The sequence below is a fragment of the Calonectris borealis genome, chromosome 11 (assembly GCF_964195595.1).
Source record: "Calonectris borealis chromosome 11, bCalBor7.hap1.2, whole genome shotgun sequence".
Taxonomy (NCBI): Eukaryota; Metazoa; Chordata; class Aves; order Procellariiformes; family Procellariidae; genus Calonectris; species Calonectris borealis.
Window position 1 is genome coordinate 22,787,165 of NC_134322.1, and position 26,771 is coordinate 22,813,935.

General features: G+C 39.4%; 1 protein-coding gene across 1 annotated transcript in view; it reads right to left on the minus strand.

The window, feature by feature from the left end:
- NEO1 (neogenin 1) overlaps positions 1-26,771 on the minus strand; it is a 153,416-nt gene that overhangs the window by 10,762 nt on the left and 115,883 nt on the right. Inside the window, exons 14-25 of the mRNA XM_075159565.1 lie at positions 25,931-26,041; positions 22,081-22,275; positions 21,167-21,262; positions 19,817-20,040; positions 15,837-15,975; positions 13,004-13,111; positions 9,797-9,991; positions 9,040-9,072; positions 4,336-4,404; positions 3,335-3,482; positions 1,283-1,521; positions 486-578 (exon numbers count right to left, since the gene is read on the minus strand). Of these exons, the coding sequence (XP_075015666.1) occupies positions 486-578; positions 1,283-1,521; positions 3,335-3,482; positions 4,336-4,404; positions 9,040-9,072; positions 9,797-9,991; positions 13,004-13,111; positions 15,837-15,975; positions 19,817-20,040; positions 21,167-21,262; positions 22,081-22,275; positions 25,931-26,041 (1,650 nt within the window). The remainder of the gene's footprint in view (positions 1-485; positions 579-1,282; positions 1,522-3,334; positions 3,483-4,335; positions 4,405-9,039; positions 9,073-9,796; positions 9,992-13,003; positions 13,112-15,836; positions 15,976-19,816; positions 20,041-21,166; positions 21,263-22,080; positions 22,276-25,930; positions 26,042-26,771) is intronic.

Consider the following 26,771-nt stretch of genomic DNA (forward strand, 5'->3'; position numbering starts at 1 on the left):
AGGCTATGACCGTTTGCTCTGGGGAGGAGAAAACTAACAGTGGAGAAGAACCTGACACAGATTTACCGACTCTCTACAATTCCTACCTACAGCTGGATCCTGGCAGAGTACAAAGGGAATGGACTATAAAAAGCAGCCAGGCTCAAAGGCTCTCCGTAAAAAGCACCTGCAGTTGCCACTGCTGGAGACTGGGACAGACAGACTGTTGGACACATTCCTAACTTCCCCACTTTTGCAGCATGCCTCCTGCTCGCTCAAATACAGCTATTCAGTTTTTCCTTTTAACTTGATCTAACTCTGCCTTCAGGATAAGGGATTCGGGATGCCTTCTTTGAACTGTTTCCACTGCAGATACGACGGAATTACTTAGGAGAAGTGAGTAGGAAGGCAGTGTCTGAGTGTGTGTGCCTGTGCATACAGTACCAACATGGCTTGTTTGGGTGCTCCCAATTTCAAGCCAGCTGGTAGGTGGGCTGTTGACTTACGCTGAGGTGGCTGAGAATCAAAAGGCATCATCATCTTGGGCCTCATCCCCCTTCTTCCTGCCAGCGTGGACATGCTATCCTCTGACTCATGCCCTGAAGGAAAACAACTGAAGGTTATTTACCATTGCAGCAAGACTTCTGTGATACCGTACCAGATGATTTCAATCCTCCTCTCCCTATTTCTGGGCTGTCCTGTTTGTAAGCAGTTCTGTGACTCATAATTGATAAAAACAGCTCTTTCATCTCTCGCTAGAAGGTGGAAAAGAGGACAGTTAGGGCAAAGATTATTGGAGAAGCTCTCCAGGCCATAATGCAAACAGAAACCTCTGGCAGTGCAGCTCTGGGCAGTGAGCGGCAGTAAGAAGTCACACGTATGGGTAAGACATGCTGGATTAACAAGTTAACCACTCACTGAGTGAAAACTCACCCATACCTCAAGAGTTGAGCAATAAAGCTCCAAAACCTGATTGTGTGTTTGACCGCTGAAAAAATGTCACACACGTCTCTCAGCAGTTTAATATGAAACACTTGTTAGATGATCTTCTGATTACCCATCAGTATTTACCAAGGGAAATTCATCATTTAACTCTTGGGCACTCAATTTTCTCACTAAAACATGGGATCCATCCTTTTCAGAGTGTTTTATAAATAGGCACAAACCCAATTCACTACGTGGAAAATAAGAACAAAAAAACCTAAGGGTAATTGTATAATATGTCAATAAAGTGATTTCATCAGATACAGTAAAACGTATTTAATTTTAAACATCACGGTCAAAGTACTCCTTGATAGCTCACCTCTGTAGGAATTCCGCCTTTGATGGATATTGCTGTCCATGGAATTATCAACTGGGGTGATGTCTTGGGAGTTGCGAGGGATTGGGGTATCTGTCATGATTGGATTGGGATCTGGAGATTTATCAATGGGTTTTAGCTCCAGTCTTTCATGATGGATCCAGAGATCAGGAGGCTTGACATCTTTGGAGTTTCCTTTGTACTTATGGGACCCATTCACTGATTTGCAGGCAGCTCGTTTCCTTGGGAAGGAAAACAAATGAAATGTTCTTAGATGTAGGCTTCCTTTCGCTTGTTGAAAAAGGCAAATTTCCACTGAGATTTCCTTCAGATCTTGTGTCCAGCCGAGCAAAAGCTACCCACAGGGCAGGAAGCTTTGAATTTTACATATAAGCACATCTGACATCTCAAAGCATATTCTGCAACTCTGATGCCATGAAATCTGTCTCAAATGCTACCACATGCTGCAGAACTGTGCTCTACAGTCTAAGCTTTCGTTAACAAAAATTAAGTTTCCAGTACTTATGGTTATTAAGAGAATATTCTAAACATGAAGTGTATGTACGTCATGCTGTGCCCGTACTCCAGGGCTTACAACCAACCTCAAACAACAGCTGTGGAAGGAGTGTGCAAATAGCCAATTATCACAATAGATGGTTAACTCTAAAGACCAATGACAAGAATGTTCATTTTACCACTGCTCAGGTTAGACACACCCAACTAACGTGCTTTTTCATCGCTGTTGAGTAGCAGCAGCAGCAAACTGACTGTGAGGCAGACATTTGACATGACGGAATTTTGGAAAAGTAAAATGTAGAGTTCCAGCACTGCCCTCCACACACACACTCCTCACTTTGGACCCTGGCAATGATGGAGGAAGGTGTCCGTCTTCTGGGTAGCACACTTGCTAGAAATGGCTAAGATATGACTAAATAAAATTTTGCAAATATCAATGAACGGAGCCTCTCATGTAGGTGTTACGCAGCCAGACGTGCTGCCGGCACCCTGCTTCGAGCACTGTAGCTGAACGAGTAAAACAGATCAGAAGGTTATTCACTGGTTGTGGGTTGCTGCATGTAAGAGGTGGCATTTAGAAACTGGGAAAACAAAGGCAAGATTTCACAGGGTTATTTCTGCTCTTTGAAAATAAAATACGTCTCTTGGGCACAGGCCCATGAATTTTGCCCTCTCCCAAGCACATCCCCCAGTTGCTGGACCATCACTCATGTATCCTTGCTCTCCTCTCCTGAAGAACTTGCATTTTTGCAGGATGGTTCAGCATCAGCAAAGCAAGTGGAGATTGTCTTCTAAGCCTGGCTTTTAATCACTTTCTTAAAACTCTGTTTTGCATAACAGAGTCTTTTCAAACTTAAAAAAAACCTTTCAGCTCTGTTCAGTTCTTTCAATGCACGTGCAGAAACAACCTTCAGGAGCCTATAAATGGAAGCATCGCTGCTGTAGTCAGAGGCTCCAAATGAGGGCAGAATTCAGATACACACCTATATTTTGGATTTTGGAGCACTTTTCTAAGGAGTCCTGCACCAGATTCAGATTCCACTCCAGTAATCTATCTAAAAATTGGACATTATCATGCACAGCTTGTCAACCTACTCCACACGGTGAAGTACATGCTAAGACAGAAGTGAGAATCTGCCTGAGCTGTTGAGCTCTCACAGCTCTAAACAGATGTATTGGCTTGAGTTTGGAAACAATATTTTAAACAATAATTTCTCCTCGGAGAGGGGCAAGTGCAGGTATACATGAAAGCATTGCCCCAGTTTGCCTGTAAACTCCTGATGGTTTGTAAACTCTGAAACACTGGTTAGGAAAAACAGAACATTGTCATCATCACACACGGTAACACGGCTGTATTGATGCATGTTATCTTCTGAACACAAGAATTTAAACTGCATTACTGATCTGTTATCAGAACAGAATTTCTACAGCCCGCAAGACTTAAAAGTAATAAACTCTAAAGCATCATAAAGAAAAGATTAAATGATAGAATTAAGTGCAAAAGGTAGGACAGGGCAAAGTGCCACCCGGACGTCTTACTTTTTTTGGTGAGAAGTTGTACGACGAGTGCAGAAGACAGCAACTATCACCACTATCACAATGGTGATCACTCCAACAGATACTATGATTACAAGGAGCATGTTGCTGTCCAAGGGAGAAGTAGGACTTCCATGGGGACTGTTACTGCCTGTAAGAGTTTGAGATGGGAGAAAGGGGTTATTTATTACACAGAAAAAATCCCTATCAAAAGCAAGCCGTGCCCATCAAAGACTCCTAGAATCATACAGATCAGCAGAATGAGAAAGACGGTTTGTCTGCTAGGATTTCAAGTGAAGAGCTTGCTTATTTTTTTGTCATTTGCCAATTGTGTTTCTGTACAATTGTTAAATCTGTAAGATGCGTTATAGATCCATTTCCAACTAACAGTCTATAAAAATTTACCTTCACCCTACTCAAATAGTTATCATTAAAAAATTCAATGGTTTAGAGTCTAAGGAGAGTTAACCTGGGACCTTGCTAAAACTACAGCACCACAGGCATCCCCTTGGACCCACTAACCACGTGAATGGTATCAGTATTCTACAGCGGTCACTCTCCTCTGAAAGAAACACCTTTTGTAACACTGATGAGTGTTACCTTAGGGCAAGCCTTCCGCAATGCACAGTGCTAATAAGGAGAAGGAGTTATTTTTTTCCTTCCTAATATGTTCTTACTGAATTAATTTTACACTTGTGCACTATAGCAGCCATTTAAAACTAAACTGGGAACAAGATCCACTTATCAAGACTGAAATGTAAATGCATGCGATGATATTTTTTCCCTATACCCCACACAGTGGGCAAGAACACTTGCGTGATACAGCAAATGTTGTATCACGGACAGAAGCGTGATACGATTTCTTGAGTGGGAAAAACTATCATCGTAAAGAGAGAAAGTTACTGGAACAGATGTAATCAGTATTTTCAGTCGGATATAGCATCCCGCGGTGAAACAGCGAAAGACACTGCATTTAAACTGAAAAGCTTTGTAACAACACTTACCACCAAGTGGTGGTTTGTAATCTGGTCCTATGTCCACTGGGCGGCTTCCTTTCCCTGCAGATCCTGAAGCTGAAAAGGTCATATATGTGGTAATTTTATATACATATACACACACACACACACGTAAACACACACTTTAGCATTTCTAAGGCAGCTCTTTCAGAACTTCTCTGAACCACTGTCAGCATTTTTTTTCCCTCCTTTTCTCTCCCCTACAACAGGATTTGGCTTTGAACAGCAACTGTGTTTCTCCAAGAAGAGAACCACTTCTTCAAAAGAGCTATTTAATAATTAGTTTCCTGCATTACTATTTTCCTAAGTAAGCTTAGGAGCCTCAACTAGTATTCATTTTTAAAAATATAATAAAAATGATTTGCAGTAATACACAGGTATATATTGAGGCAAATGGCTTTGCCACACTTGTACAGACAGTTAATCATCTTGAAACAGTAATTATACAGGTTTCTTTTCCTAATACCTAATTACAGTAAGTGTGGAAGACTGGCAATAAGTGGGAGATCAAAAGCACAGTAAACGTAATATTAAGTCCCTGCCGATCCATCAAACTTGCTTTCAACTTCTCCCCATTCTTTTCTGTTTGGTTTCACCTTCGCCACAAGTGACAATGAAGCATCAGAAAAATGTTTTTGTGAAACCTGGGAAAACAAATTAATTAGTTTCACAGCTTTATGTTTATAGGCTGACGATGGAAGTAAACACAGCTGTACCTCAATTAATACAAACCGAGGCAAATTACATAGCCCCTCCTGAACCTTAGCTACTGCTAGTGGGCTCCTAGGCGCTAAATGCAAGAGCTGACCTACCAACTGAAACGCTGTCCTCTTCTCACTCTAACGAGTACTTCCCCTTGCTTAACTCAGGTCTAATTTAGATCACTTGCTGCACAGCCAGACGCATGAAGTCACGAGTTCACCTCTAACGTTAGGACCTCTCCTGAGTTAGCAGAATGCTTCCCGCAGATAAAGGTATACACAACCCTGGTTCTTTCACTTCTGTGTTTTCATTAAAATGCACTAATGCTAAATTACCATGAATGATAAAAATACGGTAGTGGGGGAAACATACAGCAAGATACAAAGAACAACATTCCTCTTGTTATAGGAATCCATAATACTTTGCACATTTTTACACTGTGATGCACAAAACCACAAAAACCCAAAAGTCTGCAAATTCGGCAGTTTCACAATCAGGAGAAGGATTTTCTCAGTTAAAAATCCACTCTAATCAAGAAGTGCTGAATGTTAAAGGACGTGTAGAAATGGAAATTGTGAACGTAAAGTCAAAGCCTGTAAATTAGTCACTGTGAGATAAAGACAATTGGTAAAACCAGCAAAAGGTACCAGCAAGAATACTGATTCAGCCCCGAGAAGGGTAAGAAGAAGGAATGTTATGTGTACACAGTAAGGAGTTAGATGTAGTCTAAAATAATGGGAAAGACGTATCGCAGGACAAATCTGTGATGGAAAAGACATATTGCACCTGCCAGTCTAGAGAGGACACTGCATTCAGTCAAAACGTGTTCTCTTCTTGAAGTACTGGAATAATAATTTTGCAGCAGCAATGAAATAATTTAACAGAATTTTAAACAGCTTGTATTTAATATATTTGCATCTGTATGACCAGATAATTTGCACCGAAAAGACGTGAAAAAAACCCTAGATGAATTCTCTGAGTCACTGAACCTGGCGCTGAAGATATGTTGGAGCACCAGAGAAGCTGCGGGAGAAGGGGGGGATAAAAATAACTGATGGTATTTTAAAAGGACAAATAGACACCCTATGCATTTTTAGTGCAGCAGAGCCTTAACATATGCAAGATCATGGAAAACGTGACAGATAGAAGATGCTGGCACACTTTATGCCCTTCTTTCTGTTTTATTGAAAACAGGTATTTTCAAACAAACTAAATGTCAGACTATAAATTTGGTTGGTAACAGTAACTATGCAGACATACTATATTTAGACTTCCATAAAACATTTTACTGAGTACAACACTTTGTTAAAAACAGCATAATAAAAAAAGCAATGTGGCACATATTAACAAGATTAACAACTAATTAACTGATAAGAGTAAGAATTATAATTGCAGAATCATTATTCATGAGGGATATTTCTAATGAGTTTGCAAAGACCTGTGCTTGGCCAAGTGTAATTCAATATCCTTAATAACACCGTGAAAGAAAATTAGAATAACTGCTACTGAAGTTAACAGATGACATAAAATAATGGAGTAGATAATAAGATATACAAAGTCACCTGCACAGACCAAGAGGGATCGTGTGGTACACGTGGGTGTAACACACTGAGTCGGTGCGGCTTATCACGGGCTCTGCACTCCCTGAACAATGTATATACCCACACAGCCAACTGCAGATCTTCTATAGCCCCCCATACGTATGCGACAGAGTATATAAATCATATTTAGATGATAAAAACGTTGGAAGGCAGCGATACGGAGAGAGCAGTATTCTGGCAAGCAGTCGTATTTCCAAAGGGTGTAGACGCCCTTGGGAATAACCACCTGCGCACGATCCTCGTAGAGCGTGGCAGCTCAGGGACGCCTGATACTGGCACCGACTGCGTGGTGTCAGCGCCTGCACCTTTCCAAAAATGCAAAGGTAACTACAAGATACAAAGTCCAGTTTTCAAAATACGATGAAATTTAGGTACCTAAGCAAGACGCTTCTCAGCATCTAATTCCTGAAACCAGGACCAACAGTTTAGCCTTTAAGTTCTGGGGACCTCATCTCTTATGCAGTGCAACCTGAAGGGTGACCTGACTCTTCTCTGCAGTTTATGCGGGCGTAAGGACTGGAACTCGTCGCCCCTCGGAAGCAGCTAGTCACCCCCGCAACAGGGAGCATAAGCCTTGCTTCTACACGATAGGCTCTGGACCAGCATATCCACGTGCTGCATCTTCTGTACGGGCACCTGCCTTTTTGCCAGGATCTTACAGAGTTTGTTGTTGAGGTTTTCCATTTCTTTCCATATTAAGGAACAGTTTAAGATAATATTTTCTTGAAACCGGTTTTCTTTTTTTTTAGCTTGAGAATCTCCATGTTACCCATTAGGTATCTGCAGCCAGAAAACGTATTTTAATTTTTGTGTTACTTTAGGATAGTTTTACTAGGATTAGATACCTTAACCTTTGCTTTGGTTGCCAGTGCAACTCCTTGAAGCCTGACAGCAAGGGCAATAACTTCTAATACAAGCTCTGTGCTACAGAACAATATGCTGTGGAAGAACAATATGGTGTGGAAGAACAATATAGTGTGCTTAATACAGAAGAAAAACATTCAAGTAGGGGAGAGAGAAAAAAAGACAGAACCACTAAGGCCAGAGTCAATCCCATTGTAGTTTTTGTTCCTTCCCAGTCTCGAATAACTTGCCTGCTATCTCCTGAAAGACACAACTCTGCAGTTCAGTGAGACTGTCACAGAGCAGGCTTTGCTGCTCTTCAGCTCGTCTTCTCCTTTTCTACATTTAACCTACTGCCATGATTTATAATCTCCGAGTGTTCTTATAGAAATTCTGAAACAAAATTCTCTTGGCTTTTATGTAGGGTTCTATGATTTATAAATTATGTAATTTGATAAAAATTAATCAAATTGTTACTAGAAGAATATGTTACTTTAGGATGATAATGACGGATGAGAAGATTTAGTTATCTGCTGAAATGAGGTTAGAATAGTACACGCCAGAAAACAGCAACTTTTACATAAAACCTTTTAATCTTCCCCTATTCCCTTCCACTTGCAATTGAGCACTAATGATGACACGGAGAGCATCTGCTTCCCCACAGACAAGCCTGAATCTCAGCTAGCATCTCTGTTACACAAGTCTGGATATGAATTTACTCCATAACTGTTTGGTATCAGCATTATTTGGTACACAGAGGGTAAAAGCATATTTAATAAATTACTTCTAAGTAACAAGTTGTAAAGCAAGTCAAAAAAAAGCTCATTCTCAACCCCTTTAGGATCTATTTAATTGTATGTCTAAGCTGCTTGCCAATGTCCTTTTAAACTCATCCCTTTAGACTAATTCTTCCCCTTTTTATTGGGCTTGTAGGTTATTTGGAAGAAAGCAAAAACAGCCCTGGGACATTCACCTTATAATTCAATGTAGTCAACTCAAAGCTCCCATTTTTCAAGCCAGCATTTTAAAACCTTAAGGCTTTTAGTAGCTAACGCTGTGCGCTTCAGGCGAGTCTGGAGTCTAAATGAGCTGACAAGCAGAATCTCTCTTGCAAAAAAGCTTTCTAGAGCAGACGTACTTTCCTCTATTATGAAAATAATCATAGATGTAGAGCTCACAAAACAGCACTTGTGCTAATTAGATTACTGATCTTCCACCTCTGTGTACTGAGATCTCGCACCAGTGGTCGGAGGCTGGCTGGAGCATCGCTTCATCCAAATGCATTTTGACAGAACGATTCAGCTCCGGCACAAGCCGCTTGTCCCTTCATGTGACATCTGACTACAGAGATCACTTTATATTCCTAACACCCAAACCACAAATAGGACTTCCAGTTCTTCCACTATTAAAAGCACAACAGGAACTCGCTCATTTACAGTTAGAGCAGCAGATACTTGTTTCATTTAGGAAATGCAACAGCACATGGACAGGAAAAACAAAATGTGCAAAGGATGGAATAAAAGAGAAAGCATGGCTATTCATTTACCTTGATCATTAGGCATTTTATCTGAGGATTCAGCTAGTGGGACAAGCACAGGGAAGGAAAAAACAAGAGAAAGATCACAAGGCTTGAAGGAGCGAGAGACAGAATTTAAAGTTTCACATAGCATAAGCAGACTAGCTAGAGCTCTCACCTCTAACCACCAATACTCATATGGAAAAAGTACTGCTAAAAAATCTATTCATAACTTTCTATTTTTCACCTCTCCTTAGAGTACTTTTTTCCCAAGCTACATGAATTCGTAGTATTTCACCAGTTACCCATCACCAAGCAGTTGCTGATTTAAGAGCCTGTTGTGTCACACCAGTTCCCGTTGTATCATCCCAGTCACTGGCGAGCAGCTGTGCCGCTGGCTGCCGACTCCAGAGCCTGCTGCTTTACACCACTTCATCACGAGCAGACGTGACACACAAGACCTCGAATCTTAAAGCAACTAAAACCTGGTTTTCTGAAAAGCGCATTTAGGACATGGACCCTCAGCATTAATAACTAGATGACCTAAGTGCCCACCAGTAATTCTGAAACAACACAATTAATCAAACAGCTGAGCTACATTTGCATATGTATTAATATTAACTACATGCAAGAGCAACCCAATAGAAAACTCCGTTCTAGTCAAACTCCATTGTCTTCCTGTCTTTTCCAGTTTAAATGTGAAGTTCATGCTACTGGTATCTTATCCTTAGAGAGGCTGCATTCAGAAAACGAGGAGGAAGATATTCAGATATACGTGACAGTTTACCTTTTGGGGTCCTGAACTGAACCGCCTCAGACATGGGCCCCATGCCCTTCGAGTTGCGGGCCTGAATTTTGAAATAATACGGCGTATCAAGGGTCAGTTCTTGTATCTGGTGGGTCAGTCTGTTTCCCACAACGGGTTCAATAACCCAATCATGTATTTCAGCATTCACATCCGTACTGTAGTAAATGATGTATCCTATTCGAAGGAAAAAGCAAAAGAACTTCATACATACAAGAACAGGACAGTCTAAGATCTCGCAGAAAATGTTCTATTGACTTCTAATGATATCGCAGAGCTAAATGATTATGGGTTTTCTGAAAGTGTATTCTTACTTTTTCAAAGACTTAAGAATGCATTCAAATATTAGACAGCCTTCCCATCTTAAATTTTAAACTTTCAAAAGTATATGTTAAGAGGAAAAAAAGCCATTTAAAATATCAAAATCATTTTTGACCACTGTTCATTGAATATGGAGATATTCCTCATTTCCATCTCTTTACCTGTTCATAGACCAAATAATGTAAAATAACACAAAGCTGTTATTATTAATTATTAATATTTATAGAACGTTAAAACAACAAAACATTCTCATGCACAGCTAAAGAACATGTGTTCAGTAATTTATAATTATTTTATTATTTTTCAGTTTATTAACAAAGATGGCAATAATCTAAAGAGAACTGAAGCTACCTTGCATGTCACAGAAGAAAAGGTATGGGAAGAGTTTATGTTGTGTAATTAAAATATACTGCAATTAAAAAGCAATACAAAGTAAAAGCTTTATAACTTTTTAATATAAGAAACACAGAGCCCCAGCATAAAATAAATACTTGCACCAATATAGAGCCGGGTCATCAGCTCTTCATGCACAAATGGCTGCTTCCCTTGTCCCGCAGACCACCAGCCTGGGGGTTACAGTAAGGAAGGGCAGACGTTCTCCAGAGTGAGCTCCACTTCTTTAAAGCAATTGAAAATACTGCTGATACCCCAAACGCACATAATTCACAGTGACCAGTATGGCACGGAGGGTGACGCTTGAAACGCCAGTGGTAGGTCTGGCATGCTCAGTTTCTTCCCTTGGTGGCATAGTTAATTACTGGGGAGTAGATTTAATAATTTGCTACTTGTACAGGTCACAAAGCAACATATCTGTAACTCGTCTAAGAAGGGACAACATACATATCTATGTAGCGACAGCTGAAAGCACTATATATAGTATAGTGGCACATGACTACTGAGTTAACGTATGACTGTACTAATTAGTCAGCAACTATAACGATGCACAAGCACCTGGAATCCAGACTAGCACAGTTCAGTATTTCACATCCATCCTATGCACACCAGAAGGAGATTAGAGCTGAAAAGACAAGTACTCCACAGACATGCTATCCAGTGCACGGAATTACATCATCACTTAGTTTTTATGGCATTACCTAATGCACAGAATGAACGGAGCTGAGTTAATGTCCTGGTTTTGCTGGCTAGGGTTAAACCACGACAGTTAATGAGTAATTACTGGAGTAATAAGGTGCTTCTCCCGCTGGCGGTGGCTCTCCCCAACAGAGGGCACTCAGCCCACGCGTCCCTGCACGCTCCTGCCTCGCTCCTCTGGCAAATGAACCTGATGTCTGGTGGACTCAGACGTACCACGGAACCATTTATTTTATTTTATTTTTCAGATGTTAACTGCTGCTTATGCAAAAAGTAATAAACACCATATGTTTTCATTCAACACATATGAATAAATGTAAGGTTTTGAATTGAATGTGTATGATAATTTTGCTAATCACATTGTGCAAGTAAATGCTGATCTCTTTGTACATTGTCTTTCCTTTCTCATGTATGCACTTGATGTAAGATGATAAGCTTATCTTTTTAAGAGCGTATATAACCTGGGGATATTTGTGCCTTACATTTCACATCTGTCTGAATGACCCCGCTGCAACTGACTGCAACCAAGTCCTTTAACCTGCAGTTAAGATAAAGGCTTTTGTTTCTCCAGTCAAACCTTCTTTCTCATATAGAGGAAACATCTTGTTGATAATAAAATAACGCAGAATTGGCTTTATAGCCAATATAAAAATATATATACACAATATATAAACAGCTATATGCATGCAGAGACATACAAATGGCTCAGACAGGCATTCTGGTGCAGAGGAAGCTGCCGTCTGTTAGAGTGCATCCTTACAGCTCCACTTGTGAGACACGCTTGGCACCCGAGGATAAGAAGAGCACAACCCCTCTGGCCCTATTTTTTTAGCGCTGACACCAGAAAGACAGCGTGCCTGTTAGAGCCACATCGTCCCACCTGCAGCCTTTGTGCTGCATGCCTTTTAGGGGTCTTTCTTACAGCTTACTTAAAAGTTTATTGTAATTACTAGAGGTTGAGAGTCTCCAGTATTCTGCCTTTTCAGAGGGATCTACTCAGTTCTAGTCTGTTGTCTAGAACCTGGGCTACAGTACTGCCTGATCAGATGCCAGGTGGTGGCAGGTTTCAAAGGCTTGACCGTGCACCGAAGTTAGTTCTGAGAACGGCAGCAAAATCATACACTGCAAACTATATGACAACAAGATCTGCTTTAGGCTTAAAGCCTGGGGCAAAAAAGGAAAATTGAAGTGAATGATATCAAAAAGCCTTTAGAAATGTGAATCCAAACAGAAATTACAGAAAGGAAACAGTAATTACTGTTTTCTGTAAAATGATTTATCCTACGTGAAAGTGATGCAGTTACAAAGGCAAATAACAGTTTACTCCTAATGATTATGTCAGGGGACTAAACAACTGACTTTAAGTCTGTTCTGTGCCACAAAAATGACACAAAGGTGACAAAGAGCACTGGGATGGAGTCTGCTAAATAAAATACTGATGGGCCAGAAGCATTATGTATCTATTTCTGGAGGCATGCTATTAGAATAGCACAAGCTGATGAAGGCAAAGGTTATTGAGATATTTAAACTTTCAATTATATTTCTGGTTAGACTCCAATTTCACACTGCAGTTAGTTTATATCTTAATATATTTTTACTAGGTACAAAAGTAAATAATTAAACTGAGCTACTAAGAAGATTGACAAAGAAGATAAAGACCTCTTGGCTAGCTCTAGGCTAAATGAAATACGGCACATGTTCACATAGTTATGCAGATTGTATTCTGCTGTTAACCAGGCATCTTATATCTGCCTTTATTGCTCATGCAAACTGCACCTGTAATTTTGCCGTTGGCTTCGGATGGAGGCTGCCAGTTAACAATTATTGTCCGAGGTTTTCCCTCTTTGCTCACCACAGTCACGTCTTTTGGAGGAGAAGCAGGAGCTGCAAACAAACGAAAACCAAACTATCAGAAACAGGTTGCCCAGTTTCACGGGATACAAACAAGTAACCTCAGCACCTTCGCTTTTTATTTGTTTTACTACTGAAAAAGGCACGTACAATAATAAAAACTCTGAATGTTCCATTTTCAAATAAATCTACCATCTAGTGTAGTGGTCCTACTGATTTACTCCATTCAACTGGCAAATGCCATCTGGCGTGCAGCATCTCCTTTCCATAAGGAGTTACCTGTTTCTAAAGCATTTCTGTCAACAGATGCTGTGATTCATGACTGAATGAGTCCATGTGTCTTCAAAAACATGGCATCTTTGTACAAGTCTAACAGTTGGGGTCAACGACTTCTAATCTGGATTTCTTCGGTCATCATAAAAAGTATGTGAACTCGTGAAATAAACATTTTATATGCACAAGCATATGAAGGATCTCCATATTTTCAGGTTTATGGTGGGACCAAGACCTAGTAATGCCAATTTGCCACTTAAATCTGAATCAGCAAAGTAAGTCCACCAGAAATTTAGAATCATAATCCATAATTGCTGATTTAACTTTATTGAAGAATTATTTGTAATTTGGAAGGAAATCTGCACTACAGAAGCATTTGAAATCCAGAAATATTTGCTGAACGCAATTGTCCAACCTTTTTCCTTGGATTGCCAGAGAGCAAGACTGAGAGAAAGAAAGGAGGAGAGCGCACTTCCTTCTCCCATCAGCCTCCTCCTGCCTAAAGTTCAGGAAATGGCACAAGTTGCTCCAGCAAAGACTGAAATCTGAGACCTTTCTCGCTGTGAACTAAAATATCCAGCTGGGGCTTAGATTAATGGCTTTCAAATGCACAGAGCCAAGGTCTCCAAAGGTGCATTAACCAGCCACAGTTTGCAATGCCACGTTATGAAAAACATGAGACTTCTAACTAGGTAACTTTTAGCAAAGTAAATCCGCCTTGGATATTTAATACTATAATAGTAACATTTAGTGCTTATACGGTGCTTTCTGCATTTAAAGAGCTTTATGTATATTACCTGTTAGAAATTAATCTGTCCATCCTCTGAGACGGCTACCTATTATCCCTGTGCAGAATAGTAGTTGGAAACCAGGGAGAGCAAAAGCTCCGAAGTTACTGTAACTATTATCCTGAATACTTAAAAACATGCTCGACAGAATGGTCAGACGTAAAGCACGATTCGAGGCCCTACAGTAAGCTTCAGAGAAAAAAAAAATCAGGACTAGCCCTCAAGAGATTACTAATGCACAGACCAACACTGAACCCAGTATCCCATATTTTTCTTCAGCATTCGCTGAGGAGCAAGTCCTGCTACTCGTGAGTATTCAAAAATAGTGAGTCACACACTGAGGAATTTGGCGAGTAGTATCAAACACAGGATCTCTTATGAGAAAATGTATTTAGCCTTTTTTTGTTTTTTTCTTTTGCTTCTTAGTTCCCAAGCTTTTAGGTCATATTTGCAAATATTCTTTACAACAACCCCGACTAGAAATTTACTTTCTATTTAAATGAAAAGAAACGAGACTTCCCTCGCTCCTGTACTTTTTTGAGTTTCAAATTCTCTTTTAAGAACTTTTTTTGTGCAACTTTCATAGTCCCTGCTCTTAGTGTAGAGTTATGGATGAGAATTGTGTGTGTCAGCAAAAACACCAAAGTGTTTTAACATGGGATGGGCATAGTAATCGGAAGGGAAAGGAGCCTCAGTCCAGACCTGTGCAGTCAGAAGGGCAGCTGGCATCAGGGGATTCCCACCAAAAACTAAAGCAACTGAAGCTCACGAAGGATTTATGGGACTTCAGAGTAAGTTAGGAGCTTTCTGACTTTATCTTGGTTTTCTTCCTTTTTCTTCTTTGTTTTAGAATATTGGGATGATCTCACCAATTCTTTGCCTGCTTCACTTTTTTGCTGTATTTTAATTTAGCGTGAGAACTACCAGGTAATTTGGATAGGCTCTCTTTTGTCCTTACAGTTCAAATAGACAGAAACCTAAGCATAATAAGCAGTAAATTTAATTGCACAAAGATCATTTAACACTGCAAGATAAAAAGAGCTAATGAGGGACAGGTCCTGGACCTCGCAGTTCCTCAGTAGGTCCAAGTTCCTCCTGGCAGCTACAAACCCTTTTCTGTTCTGTACTTTGAGAGTGCGTCATTTCGACAGCCCTGAGAACCGCAATGGCAATTCCTGCTGAAGAACAAGAATTTAGGACTGATTTGGATGGCTCAATTTCTATTGTTGTTGTTGTTTGTTTGTGGGGGTTTTGTTTGCTTTTTTTTTTTTTTTAAATTTCATTTGCCTCATGCACTTCCTCACTCTGCAGTAATTATCATCATAATTACAGCAAATTTTAATTATTATTTGCTAAAGTATTTTCTTTGTATTTGCTATTAACATGCTACTTCTGAGATGTTTCAAGCGTACGCTTCTTTATTCTCCCCTGTCTGTGAACTGTGGTACATTATTCATTACTTCTCTGTAATTTGATGTAAATTCTTTTGCATGCAATCATCCCTTTGAATTTTGAAGTGTGTTGTTGTTTTTTAATCAGAATTTCTGAATAAACTATAAAGAAAAGAAGCCCCCAGCACGTATTCATCAGCATAATGATTTTAAATACATGCTTTCCCTCTTCCAGAATTCTGGTAGACTCGACTTTATTCATCTCGTCAGGAATGTCGGCCCTTCCAGAAAGACACGAAGGAGTACCTAATTCAAAAGTTGTTCCATGTGCTGTCATACTCCAAGTACTTGATCTTCGACCTTTAGTCACCATCACAGAGAATTCATACAAGGTATTTGGTTTTAACCCGGTCACTAAATAGCTCAAAGTGGTCGCATTTGCAGTCTGAAAGAAAAACAAAGTGTCAGTAACTTCTGAACTGAAAACCATCAATCATCAGCTCTCAAAAACCCTTGTCTCAGGTAAGTGTTTAAAACATCGCTACATTTTCATAACCACAGTCATTAATTCTGTAACGTTTTTGCTCTGTCATGCAAATTCATTAATCAAATATTAATGTGCAGTTGTTTTATCCTAAACTAGAAATTCTTTCTGCAATCAGCAAGAGCGTTTAATAGCAGTCAATTATAAATTAAAAAAAATAAAAAGCAATACAAGGTCCAGGGCACACTTGCTATGCAGCAGGCTAAATCACTGTCTACTTGGGGGGTTTAATTTACAGCATTTCATTAACTGATCTGGCTAGGGAAAACAACGAAGCACAGCTAACAATAACAGTCCTTCTTGAGATCTGTATCTGCCTTCCAAATTCCCGTTAGAATTTTCAGTGAACTTTTAACATACTTTAAGAAATATCAACTGAAAGTACAGGTGCTGAGAGACTTGAAGACAATGAAGCTTTATTAATATGTAGATATTTTTCAGAAAAAACGGTTATCTAGGATCACACACTGAAACTACACATGGTTTATAGTGTAATTTGCAACTCAGCCATTTAGATAGAATTTTTGACCTTTAGGTTAAAATAGCTGATATTTTTTATACATGACTTGAACATAAACACAAAGTACTTGAGGCCTATGGGAAAAAAAAAAAAATCTACATATATGTATATTCCTTACCTTAACCTACAGCGATCTGAACACAGAATTATAGAGTTAGTTGTATGGCCCTGTCAAATACTGAAACAACAACTGTATTAATAACTATTGCGTTCAGAAAACATCTGTTTTCAGCTAATTTTTTTTTTCAAGGAAAAGGCCATCTACGTTCCTTGAAGACTCTATGAATAATATGGTCCAAATTCTGGAAAGAAACTATTTCTCAAATATCAATGACAGCCTTTTTGTTACACCAGGGGAAAGTTCAGAAAACTGAAGCCAAGCGATACTTAGATTTGTACAAAGTATTTTGCTTGTGCACAGACATGCATTTTGCCAGTTAGACATCACAGAGCTGGACAAAGAATAAAGACATCATAAACCTAATTAAAATCAAGCGCTCCATTACCTTTAAACCTTTACTTGATACAAAACTCAGTGTAGTTTCAAGGTAAACGTGATTGTGGCTGAATGGTTCAAATATTGAAGCGCCGGGCAGGACAGTTCTTAGATGAGTTCAGTGACAAAGCTTGATTGAGCACAGCCTCCCTAGCACGAGCGTGAAGCCCTGCGTTCAGAAGAGCTCTTCATCAGCTCTCAAAGCGCCAAGCGACATTGTCTCCCGGCTCTTTGCAGCGCGGCTCAGGGACGTTCGGAAGTAGCTGATGCTTCAGTAGAAGCTGCAAAGACCTTTGGCCTGGACAACTATGTAATGACAACTATGTAATGTAATATCCAAAGGATAAATCTTTTCCTAGCATCTTGCATTACGAGCTGACTTACCCCCTGAAAGCACACCATTTCTTCCTCTCCAGAATACCTGTGGAAAGTCCTAACGCTGTTTATTGTACTTTTTTGCTCATAGCTACAGTCGTATGTGGCAGCTGGAGTCCTTTTTACAGGTTAAAGTTGTATTTTTCAACTATGGCTTTGAAACGTGTTATCTTTTAGTTTCACTGCACATCACATTGAATGTAAATGACACGTGAAATGCTAAACTGCGTTAGACTTCTCTGCTTTCTTCATTTTTTAACACCACTTACTGTTTTTAAGATCACAACATATCCCATGGTACTAAACCCTGCTCACCTACTAGAAATAAACTTCATAAATATCACACTGTAAAATTTATTTTCTTTTTATACAGTCCTAAAAGATCTAAGTTAAGATTTAATATTTTAGCTTATGCTTGAGAGCACCCTGATAAATCACAGGTAGCCTGCGAGTAGGACAACTCTGCTCCACCAACAAAGATCCTTTGAAAAACGCTCTCTGATCCACATTAGTGAAACTACACGGTTCAAAGCACAGTGGAGTATTTTAGCTTCAGGAACTGTATCACATCTGTTCCTGTGTTCATATGCTCTAGATTGACACAACTCCTATACAAATTTAAGAAAATAAGGCTCCTTAAGGTGGAACCTCTTAACTTGTATTTCAAGCATGCAGCCTCTTCTTGAATAATAGTTTGTGAATGCCAGCATAGAAGGGGGGAGCAAATGTAGAAAATATGAATGAACTATATCGACATCCAATTTTCTGACAAGAGGGATGGATGAAACAACACTGGTTTGAACAGATGTAGCTTTGGATACTAGAGAACTGACACAAAGATAAGATTTCTGTGTGCAAGGCTGCGTAACGGAGAAGCTCCGATGCAACTGGGCAAACAGCCTCAAAACATGCAGTAAATAACAAAGCTGCTAGCGATGGCTGTGACAAACAATATACTAACTCATACGTAATAAAGTTACCAAAGACCTGACTGAAATGCAGCAGCTTATTGCAGAGCACCGCTGAAAAGGGGTTTTGCCTTTCTTAAAATTAGCAATTGTTATTGTCCAACAGAGTAGTACAGAATTCATGATTGAAACAAAGAAAGAAAAGCAGGATTGAGGTCTCCAAACATATGGGTTAAAAATTATTCGAGCACATGTTCTCAAACTTATGTCCTTTCAGGCAAATGCTTTTCACAATGAGTAATTTTCAACTATACTCCATCATTACATATTATTTTTGGTCCGCAATAAAACTTCTTGACCACTGGCCACCAGCACCGAGAACGGTGGGAGTATTTCATTTACCACTGAGGGTGGGTTTTTTTAAGCATTTAACTAATGAAACTGCAGCATTATATAAATCACTCCCAAGACATCCTCTGCACATGCCTCAGGAATGTGGGTTCATAAATAGCCTGCCTTTAGAGGAAGAACACATATACATACATCTTTTCATTTCAATAAAAAAAAAAAATCTGGTTTGTAACAAGATTGCTCTGTAGGAGCGTAAAGGGAGCTCCACTAGCCGGATATTTTAACAACCATTTCCTTTGAGTCTCATTTCAAATGTGAAATTTGCAGTCAGCATTTTGGAGGCCTTCAGATAACTCTGAAAATTAAAAAAATATCCAACCAACCAATACAAAAACCCAAACCAATAAACAAAACCCCAAATCTAGTCTCCAAATCAAACAGTAGAGGAAAATCAAGGAAGACAGGGATATCATTAAGTTATTGTTATATATTTTGCACCCATTCAGTTCCCAAAGGAAAGGCTCACTATCAACTTCGTACGAACAGAACAGGCTGTAAAAGGAAACTTAAAACCGTCAGGGTAAATATCTTCCCTGCATGACTTGCCCCACAAATTCAGATTCTTCTGTAACTGGAGGGAAGCCATTAGTAACACCCACCTTATTAATGCATTATTGGCTCCTCTAAAGGTAAGCCCACATCTGTCATACAGAGCGATTGTGTTAGGGTGAAGAAGAAAGGATAAAATTGTCACCGTGTCCGTGGTCCCACTCTGGAAGCATCTGCCTTCCTCCCCTGCGCCAGCTCCTCCACTCACTCACACACAACGCCTCCATCTCTTTCACACATACGCGCGCGAGACACAAAACCAACTTCTTCCACTACATCTAGAGGCACCTTTGAAGCGATGATTTAACTGAGCAGCACTGATGTGAACTCAGTCTGGGCATCTCAAATAAAACTGGGCACACGCCTACACTGTTTTCCAAGCGCTTGTCTTCACTCTCCGCTTTCACTTAACCCTGACTTGAACATGAAACCTCTCCTCACTGAAATAATGCAGCTGCGTTAGCGTTGTTGGAACTCCAATACCTTGTACTTCGTATTGGCAGGAATATTGGTTTTCCAGCGCACTGTGTAGTAGCGAGCATCTGTGATCTTCTGGTTCTTCGGCAGAGAGTTGTCTGCCCAAGTGATCCGAATGGTGTCGTGACTCAGAATGGAAGCCTGAACTCCCACCGGTGGCATCATGGGAGACGGATCTGGCACTGGAGTGTATGGAGCATTAATAACAAACAAATCAACTTCGGAAGTGTCTAGGGAATTGATGGGTAAAAAGTAGTGTATTATAATTAAAAAGGGAGAAGGTGGCATTTTAATGTAAACAAAAACAAAAAAGGGGAAATGCAGGGTAGTACAATGAAATGAAAGGTGAGAAATGGAGAAAAAGAGAGAAAAGCCAGAGTTAATAGGTGACATAAGACTGGCTAATAAAATTACTCTTGCATCGTGTTCCCTTCTTAAGACAGTAAGACAAAATATATATGCTCATACATATACCTAATTGTATTAGTGCTCAGTGCATTCAACCATGGCCTAAGAACCCCAAAATACAGGAATTTTAATTTTATTTGCCTCAACGTCCACTGATTCCTCTTCCAGAAAACAATGAGGAGGAAAAAGAGCTGGACTTCTAGATGGGTAGATGCCACTTCATAAAAATTACAGGGAACTCCCATCATCTTTTAAAGAATGTTAATGGCAGTCAAGTTCCAAGTATCATACAAATTTGCAATAACTGAAGAAACTGCAATTCCCATGTCCTCTATAAAATCTGTAAGAATTCCTGCTCTTCAGAAGACTAAAACAAACAGAAGAATTAACATCGACACAAAATAACTAAGTCAACAGTCTAGTAGGGAGCACAGCATAGTAATAGCTCACTTGCAAATTTCTCTGCTTAAAATCTTGTATTAATGTATTACAAGATGAAAAAAAATATGCCAAGAACTTGGTTAGTGTAAACGACTGCAGACTGAGGCTTAGACAAAGAAAATGCAGGCATCGTATTAAAAATCTCAGTGTAAAAGACCAAAAAAAGCTATACTTGTCCATAAAAAAACAAAATAAGGGCAATGCCTTTAGAACTGCACCCACACAATTTGTGCTAACATAACGGTAACTTTTTGAATAAGAACATCTAAAAGCAGTTGAAAGGTTAAGTTTGCAATTTAAAAATGAAACCAATTTTAGGTGGTTTATTAAACGGATGAAACATGCGAGGCAATCACTGAAACAGTAAGGCCAATCAGTTAAAGAAATGGAGGGTACTTGACACTGGAAAACAACACTCCTGCATCACACATCATCTCATTTTCAGCTGCAGGGGCGTGTTAACAACTTTCAGCTGTGCAGAACTTAAAAGCAGCCCCTGGCCTTTACCTGAGTGCGGCCGGGTCACCGCGCTCTCGTAGAGAGGGATTCCTTCACCAACGTTGTTAAACGCTTTCAGAGTTATGACATAGTGGGAGCTTGGGTCTAAAGGGAAAAAATTAAGTATATTTTTAGTGCAAACTGTTAGTGAATCCTATTTTCTGCTTCTCCGTCTTCTCTTTGTTCAGTATTTTATTTTTTAACAGAAATACATGAAAGAACTAGACTAAATTTGAATTAAGAAAGCCTCCATACAGACCTTCTTTTAGCGTTCAATAGTTCTCATACAGCAGAAGTCTCTAGTCACAGCATATCTACCTTAAGTACAGTCAAAATAGTAGTGAGGAAAAACATTTTAAAATGAACACTTTAAGTTCCCCTACTACAATACTATCCAAAACTCCAATTTTATGGAATTTCCCAGTAGTTCGCAATACAGATATTTATTTTGCTTTCAGGATATCTTACCTACCACAGAGAGTTCTGTGGAGGAACAATTCTATATTTTTCTTTTAAAGTAGATGCCACTGTATTTTGGTGACATTTTAGTTTCTTTTTTGCCTGAAGCCATCTGTTCCGCAGCTCCAGAAGGAGAATACGGGAAGGCTGCTCGGCCTGAAAGTTTTTGTAATAACCGTTGAAGGGAAAGCATCAAATCAAAATGCACTATGCTTCAAACTCGGTGAATTTAGGATTCTGGGCTTGGGGGTTTTTTTATTCCTCTGCCTCTTTCTCTATCAGCAGAAAATTGAGTTTATTTGAAATTTATCAACAGTTTGGCATCCCATATAATATCTGAATAAGGAAAAAGATCCTCTTACAAACACGCTTGTAGTCTTATTTATTTATAACACAATAATTAGAAAACAGCAACATAAATGAGAGGTAAAACTTGGGCACTGGTGTTAATTCACTTTCCCTACCTAAGTTTTCAATGGTGTAGTATCTCTGCTTATAGTCCACCTTGATGGTCTGCGCGTGAGGACTGCCGATGCCGTACCCTATAGCGTAGCCTCTCACCACGATGTTCTGGTTTTCAGGTGGGGTCCAGCTTACCACGATACTGGTGACAAGCGGACGGACGTGTAAGGAACTTGGAACTTCAGGAACACGAGTTTCTGTTAAAGAAAAACAACGGATTTAAAGGACTTCTCTTAAATAAAGGTAATTACATGAAGAGCTATGAGCTAGCAAGGTCCAATGTAGCACTTCTACTCGGCGTCTGTATTGAAATGAGTACGCTTCAAAGGAGAGAGCTTTATTGTACAAGAGAGAGCAAGGAACTCCTCTAAGCAGAAGAAAATTAACATCGTTTTGTACACTAATATATTTTAATAGATCCTCTTTTTAAAGGAGTGGACAGTCGTACTGAAGAAAAGTATCAGATCTGCTTCAAGGCAGACTATTTTGATGTTTGTGCATGTTCTTTCCAATTTGTAATTTTTCAAAATCTGCACTAAATTTATCATGTCCTCCCCCTCCACAAAGCAATCTACTTTTAGTTCCACCATATTACTTACCTGTGGGCATTAAAGTCATTATATTGAAAACACAATGATGATGAAAGAAAGGTTCCTGAGCTCACTGTAGGATTAAACAGAATATTCCAAAGCTCTAAGAATTGTGAGTAAACTGGATATTGCATGTGCTGCAAAGGTTTCTTGTGATTTGTCCTACACTTGTTGCTGTTTAAGTCTCTTTAACAAAATTCACGAAATATCTGCAAAAACTACACAACCACACCACAAGATCAAAAAATACTCAGAGTCCGTAACAGATGCTTGAATCTACCCCCAACAGGCAACACAAACCTAGTCACAACCCAACAGAGAGATGGAATGTGGATCCTTAATAACAGAAGGACTTCCACAACACGTCACTGTAATCTCCTAATATTTTTACTAAAAGGATTTTTCCCCAATGTTGATTACAACTTAAAAGCAATCTAAAAGCACAACTATACATACTAACGTCCATACCTTTGTTTTAACTTCTCAAAAATTAAATAAGTACTTTTGTCAGGTCACTGGAGCCTGCCGTATGTTGTCAGATTATAAATAATTCTGTGCTTACTATTGTAAGCTGAGTTCTCCACTCTAAAATAAAATCCGTTCAGAGAGTTCCGCTTCCTGCAGGGATTTCATTTTAATGAAACATGCTGCATTTATCTAAAAACATTTAATAAAGCACACAACAGGATTATTTGGATCATAATATGCCATTGGCCTGCTAGCCCAGGGAGTTCATGGTCTCCAGCTGACACAGCTGATCAATTAAAGTCCACCACTATTAAATACAGAAAAGCTACAGAATTGCAATATAAGAGATGACATTTTTAACTGCACAGAAGTTAGTGCATTGGGGATAAACTCTGTACAACTGTTTAACACCTCTTGCACATGCAGTCCTGGTGGGACTTGCACCGACTGCAAAATTACACAGCCCTGCTAACACTAAATTGTAACAGTCTGGCTCCCATTCACATTGATGACACTATAAAGTGAATTATTTTCTATTTAAATTCAAAAAGCAGCCATGGAATAAAAAGGAGTTATGCCTTACATATCTATTGAACCTGGGAAATTAAAGATTAACTGTAAATACATTTGCATAGTATTAAAATTACCCACATGAGCTTACTAAAGAAAGAAAAGCAAGAGAGAGACATCTTCTTTCCAGTATGCACATACACAAATATCTCATACATGTGTACAGAATGATATGAATACCATGCTACATTGTCTTAACTGCGACTTTTTATTACTTTATTCATTGTAAAGAATATGCATAAAGAAAGATAGATGTCCTGCAAGGACTGCAACATTCCAATTTGAAAAAAATTAAAATGACAAAATCAACACAGAATCAAAAAGTTCTTTTCTTCTCCCTCCTTCTGCCCTATCTAAATTTAATCCTGATGCTATCCTCTGGCAAAGTATTGTTAACTCTAATCCAAAAGCAGAGTACATTTTCGTTACCTGCTGTAAGTGCTGCCCACTTACAGAGCTCTACTTCGGTCTGGGGAACTAGTGGTTTCTCAAAGCTGCAAGGTTGTGTCGTATCCCGTTAGAGGAAGACAGACACACAGATCCAAGCAATCTCAACTCTAAAAAGTAAATTTTAAATAACTACAAAACTGAACTCTACTGTTAACATTGTTTCTTGCGTTGCTCTTGATTAAGCAACGGAGTAAGAAATAGGAGGACAAGTATTAAGTAGAGCATCACCTCTGCATAACACAAAGGTTGAAGCGTGGGCTCTCAAGGGCTCTAATCAGCTGACTGCTGAAGCAATCTTCCAACAGTGCAGAGCAAATATTGAAGCTCTTTTATTATTCTGTCTTCCAGCTGCCAGTATAACTGAATCTCAAGCCACACAGATGTGAAAGACATTACTGGATACTGCGGCATTAAGCTAGAACGACCCTCCAGCTACTTCTAACAAAGCCAAGAGGGAAGCTGGCCTGCAAAAAGCGTAAGGTAACTTGTGTGCAACAGCCCTAAAGAAGTGCTCTTCTGAAACGGGAACAGACTACCCAGGATCTCCAGCTCCATGTAGGCAGTTCCAAAGAGATCTGCCCCAGCCATGCTTCCAAAAATAGCACTTCTCTTCCTCAATTTCAATTGCTTTTAGTCAGATTCTGGGAGATGCTCACAAATTTGCCTATTTGAATTCTGCAAGAATCAGGTTCCCACTTGCAAATTATTCTAGTGCAATAAACACCAAACATCTGGACCAACTATCAAAGTTCAAAATTTTTTTACACAACATTTCCTACTTTTATTGTTAAACTCTACACTGGAAAAACAAGATGTTATCATGGTTCTGTATACTACACATCATGAATATATGGCTTTGGTGGAAGACTTCATTTCTGATGGAAGATATGGCCTATACTAGTCTATCAGTACTGAAAGCACAATCAATCTCCCTTTTCTTCTAAAGCAGCAAAATAACAGTTACTGGGGGTCAAACGTTCTCCTTAGAAAAAGAGTCTAAGCAAAGACAAAAAATTCAGAAGTGTTTTAAGAGAGCGTGGTACCAATGAAACATAGCGGTGAGATTCCAAAGGTCTACGGGTGACAGCAATGTTTTTCACTGGTTCTTTCCTACTGTGGCATCTCTCTCACATTCCACAAAGTTTACAACTCCCGTCTGCAACCACAGTGCAGGCGCCAATACTGCAAACGGCAGCCAACGGGACTACATCGATCAGCGCGCGGCACCTCCGAATACCCAGTCACCACTCTGAACGCTTTGAGGTACACTTCGATGGTTTCGGTAGCGTAACTTAGGTGCTACATAAAATACACAATCACTATTTTACTTCCCTCATGGAAAACAGTCCTCCTACCTCTTTCATAGCATGTAAACCCCTGCATAATTAACAAGATGAATTTTATTACAATATAAAAATCGAGCCATTATTATTACTATATAAATCTTATTATTTAAATATTGAAACACTGACATTGTAATTCATAATTGGGTTATTTCTTAGCAGAAAAAACATAGTGCAAACATACAGTACTAGAAAGTGTAGAAGCAGCATTTAATTTCAAGCCATTTAATTGACTTGGCAAGAATTTTGTGTTAAAACAGAAATTAATTTCACTTAACCATAAAAAAAGCACATCGTATAATTAGAATACAGTAAAAACAACTGAACAAAATCAGGTTCGCCTTTAAAAAAGGCAATCAAATTTTACTGTGCCCTGTCCACAAGTTCTAATGTTTCTGATGTCACAAATATGTTCACACTCATGATCTTACCATCTAGATCACTCTCAAACGTTTCTGCTGATATCCAGTCGGTAGCCGGTCCGGTACCATTAACAGTCAAGGCAGCCACTCGGAAGCTGTATTCTGTACCTCGTTCAAGACCTAAGAGACAAGGAGTATCCAAGATACCAACACAGGAATTCCAGCTGTGAGCACAGGAATCACACCTCCTAATTAAAATACAGGTACAACCTGACAGTAAAAAGCCTTTCACCCCAGCACGGCCACCTGAGCGTAGCATGAGGTCAGGGATGGAAACAGCACAACCCACGGCGCAGCTCCGGTAAGGAAGCTGACACCAATTAGGGTGTAACAGCTAAACTGTGATCGGAGACACCCAGGGCTGTGACCCTCTGCAGACTGTCCCTGTGGGCTACTGGAAGAGTCTGTGAGGTACTCTCTGCAGCCAGCTTTAATTTCTGGCTATTAATTAGTTTTAAGTACAGAACCACCCACATCCATAACTAAACCTAGGTGTAGGCTATAGACAGCAAGTGACCAAACTGTGCAAACAGTTTGTTTACTGTATATAAGAGTGTATAATCAACAATCAAAGCAGTATGAAAACGCACTCAAAATTTGATATATGGAACTTCTTAAACAGGCTTTGTTGCTGGCAAAAACATACTCCAGTTACAGGCACATATCAACTCCTACTCTGTGAGAAAACTGAAACTTCCTGCGTCACAGCTGGAGTTTCTGAGAACAAATCAAAACATCTTGTTAAAAAGTGCATATTCATTTTCTAGAGAGGCACAATTTCTTCTCTTTTGACCAACTGTTCGTTTACAGAGACTAAAAAATGAACAAAATGTAGTCTTGCTCCTGTTCT